This window comes from Tupaia chinensis, unplaced genomic scaffold (genome assembly GCF_000334495.1).
Source record: "Tupaia chinensis unplaced genomic scaffold, TupChi_1.0 Scaffold000360_1, whole genome shotgun sequence".
Lineage (NCBI taxonomy): Eukaryota > Metazoa > Chordata > Mammalia > Scandentia > Tupaiidae > Tupaia > Tupaia belangeri.
In genome coordinates, this window is record NW_006159856.1 from 4,052,592 (window position 1) to 4,055,953 (window position 3,362).

A 3,362-nucleotide genomic window follows, 5' to 3' on the forward strand; every position below is an offset into this window, starting at 1 on the left:
GCAGCTCCCACTCTCCATGTCCAGAGAGCCACCATGAGCTGACGCTGGGCTGGGACGTCTATTCAGCAGCCGGTTTGCCATGCCGGCCAGGACTTGGCGGAACTGTTGGCGGAGCAGGGAGTACACGAACGGGTCGGTGGCCGCCTTGCTGTAGGTCAGGCACTTGCTCAGGACACCCCAGTGAGCATCCACAGTGACAAAGGGCATGAGCTCCACCAGCCTGTGGACAAGGGGAACAGGTAACTCAGTAATGGTGACCATCTTCCGTGTATGCAGTAGATGCAGAGTGGGAGGAGCTAGTGGGGGTGCTGGGTGCAGCAGCGAGCAGACCGAGCCCTTCCACCCAGGAGCAGTCAGCCCAGGGGGGAGGCAGGGAGGGCAGCAGGCGACCACCTTACGCCTCAGGGGGCCAGGGAGAAACTGAGGGACAGCAGGAGTCAGAGCAAAGACATCTCTGGGCTGAGAAGCAGGGGCAAGGACACAGGTCTTAGGTCCCACCCATCCCAATAAGTGATATAAGAGCTTTGCAGGTGGCAAGTACCAGCAGATTTCCACACCATGGACCCCGCCTCCAGGAAGCCCACTGCCAAGCCTGAACTGGAGGCTGGTCACAAACAACCATAAAGGAAGTCAGGAGGAGACTTTCATAAAAAGGTCTGAGAAGCAGAGGGTTCCTTTCAGCCCATAGGGGAGCTGAGCCAGGTAGGAAAGCCATCTGCAGGCCGAGTGCATCTCCCCTGGTCAAACCACCCTCCCCCACTGGGCAATCAGAAACATCCACTGAAGTTGAGTGTCGGAGGCCACGTGTCACGCATCAGCCAGCCATGACCACGTGGATGGGGGGCTAGCACAGGGCTACTGCACATTCAGCACCAGGGCTCTGTGTCCATCTGAACCTCTGTTCCCAATAGACTACAAACTCCTCAAGGTGACCCCGGTACCCCAGCGCTCCCAGTCCGGGGGTTGTACACCCAGGGACCCAATCCACACCATTGATCAAGAAGACAAGACCCAAGGGTGACAACCAAGAACCAGAAGTGAAAAATCATTCCGTCAACAGCATCTTTGCCCACTGTATCCACATGAATGGGCTCAAGGTGACTTTGAGCTATTTCTAACCAGATGACATTCACCTTCAGGGTGTCCATGGAAGAATCTAACAATGCATCCTGGTTCTGAAAGCCATTCCCAGGAGCAGGTCTCTGAGATATTTTTAGCAGTCACAGCAAATTGGAGTAAGTGCACAGCTTTCTAAGGGGCGAAGGGAACAATGCTCCCAGGAGAACTTCCCATGGGGTGGGGACCGACAGCACTGAGCCTCGTCCACTCATGGGCTGTGGGTTCCATTCGCTCTACGCTCATGATGTGAGAGGCACAAGTGGCCAAGGCCTTCTGAAGGCTCGCCTCCGGCTGCTCCCGCTCTGGGTTGATTTCTCAAACCCCTGCTCACTGGGAACACCTGCAGCTGCTGCCCCCAGTGCCAGGAACCCAAGGCAGGTGTATCTCTTTACCTTTGTAGCTGCAAGACCAAGCACGAAGCCCAGCACACAGTGGGTACTCAGCGAATGTTAGTGAGTGAAATAATACAAGACCTCGCTAATGTGCGTAACAACAACAGGAGGTTAGATTGCATCCACGTTTTTCATAAAGGGCTGGGTGACATGAATCACAGCAGAAAACGAGCTGCCTGGGTCACAGCGTGGGGACCGGGGAAACCATACCACAAATACAGGCGTCATGGCTTTGGGGGTTGTCTCTGTTGCACGTGTGTGCATGCTCATTCAGACAAGCATGTTCACATACACACGCAAGCCCTTGCACATGTACATGAAAACACAAGTAGTTTTCAGTCTTAATATTGTGGCTAGAAAGTCAGGCTCACTGATTACTCACGTGTAATTTTAAAACTACATGCTCAAGTTGCATGCCCATGCAGGAGCTCTTGAAACTCCCACCATCGCCCCACGCAGAGGTACATGTACATATGCCTACGTGCACAGACGCACACTCCTGCGCACATAACACCCATGTACACATGTGCACATACTTACCACACACATGCACACACACACAACCAAGTACACACTTGAACACATGGATGTGCATGCACAAACACACATGGGCACACATATGCAAACATGATATTCCAGTAAATAGCTAGTTCATTGAAGAAGAACGTCATGGCTCCCCCTGTAAACTCTTGCACCCACACAGGCTCCTGAAAGCCAGAGGCCTTTGCCAGGTTTCATGTGAGCTAGGAGGGTGCATATGATGCATGAGCAGCCGGCTCTGCATCCTTAAGCCAGATGAGACCATGGCCAGGTGTAGCATGACTCACATCCTGAGTGCCAATTCTGAGGAGCAGGGGGAGCTTGCCAGAACAGGCGAGTCCAGTCCACCCAGCATGGGCTCCAGGAACCTGCCCTCATGGAAACAGCCCAACCCCAACACCACCTAGGAAACTCAGTCACCTGAGAAGACAGCCATCCTGGACAGACGGGCGACCTCACAGGGCATTAGTGAGCAACCCCTGGAGAACTCCGTGTGAACAAATGCAGGAGCTCACGCCGTACCCCACGTCCAGTTTCTTTGCTTCAGTGGGAGGCCCGACACAGCCAACCCAGCCCCTCAAGGCTGAGGACTATCAGCTCCTCCCAGGAGCCCTGTGTCAGGGTGTCCCTCTGTGATCCAAGACAAGAGGGAAGACCACCCAGGAACCCTAGCTCCCTGGCCATGGGATGCTACCCCGGGAAGCTTGTAAGCAGGAACGGTCACATGGCCCTCATCACAGCACCATGACAACGGTACCAGCAGGCCTTGTTACCATATCCTCATTCACAGGAGAGGAGGTGGAGGCAGTGACACTCTGTCCCAGACCTTTGATGAGGCATAGACGGGGGGCCCTGTGGGTGGATGCTTCCCTCCAGTTCCCCACTGGGAGACTCCAGGGTCCTGTGCTCCTGTGGCTTCCACAAGAAGGGCCTGACCACAGAACCCACCTGGTCACCACGTATGGGGCAAAGCAGATGATGAAGGAGCCGATGAAGATGCTGATCCTCCTGGCAGCCCGCCGGCGGCGTCTCTTCTGCTCGCTGAGGCAGCGCTGCCGGACACTGAGGGACAGAGGACAGTGGTCAGGATGACGGGAGGGGAGGGGGCAGAGCTGGCGCTGAGGACCGTAGGGCAGGCAGACAGAGTGGTTCAGGAAGGGTGCTCAGGCTGGAGAGTGAGGGTGGCAGGACAGGACAGGGAGAGAAAGAGCAATGGGAAGAGGTGGGTTTGGGTGTTTTATACAGTGAAATAAAGGAGTCGGGAGGGCAGAAATGAGGGGACCGCTCTTTCCCCCTCTGAGTTGCTCACCA

General features: G+C 55.3%; 1 protein-coding gene across 1 annotated transcript in view; it reads right to left on the minus strand.

Moving 5' to 3' along the window:
• GPR78 (G protein-coupled receptor 78) overlaps window positions 1-3,362 on the minus strand; it is an 8,454-nt gene that overhangs the window by 3,487 nt on the left and 1,605 nt on the right. The window contains 2 exon segments of the mRNA XM_027773577.1: window positions 12-220; window positions 3,000-3,113. Coding sequence (XP_027629378.1) covers window positions 12-220; window positions 3,000-3,113 — 323 coding nt within the window.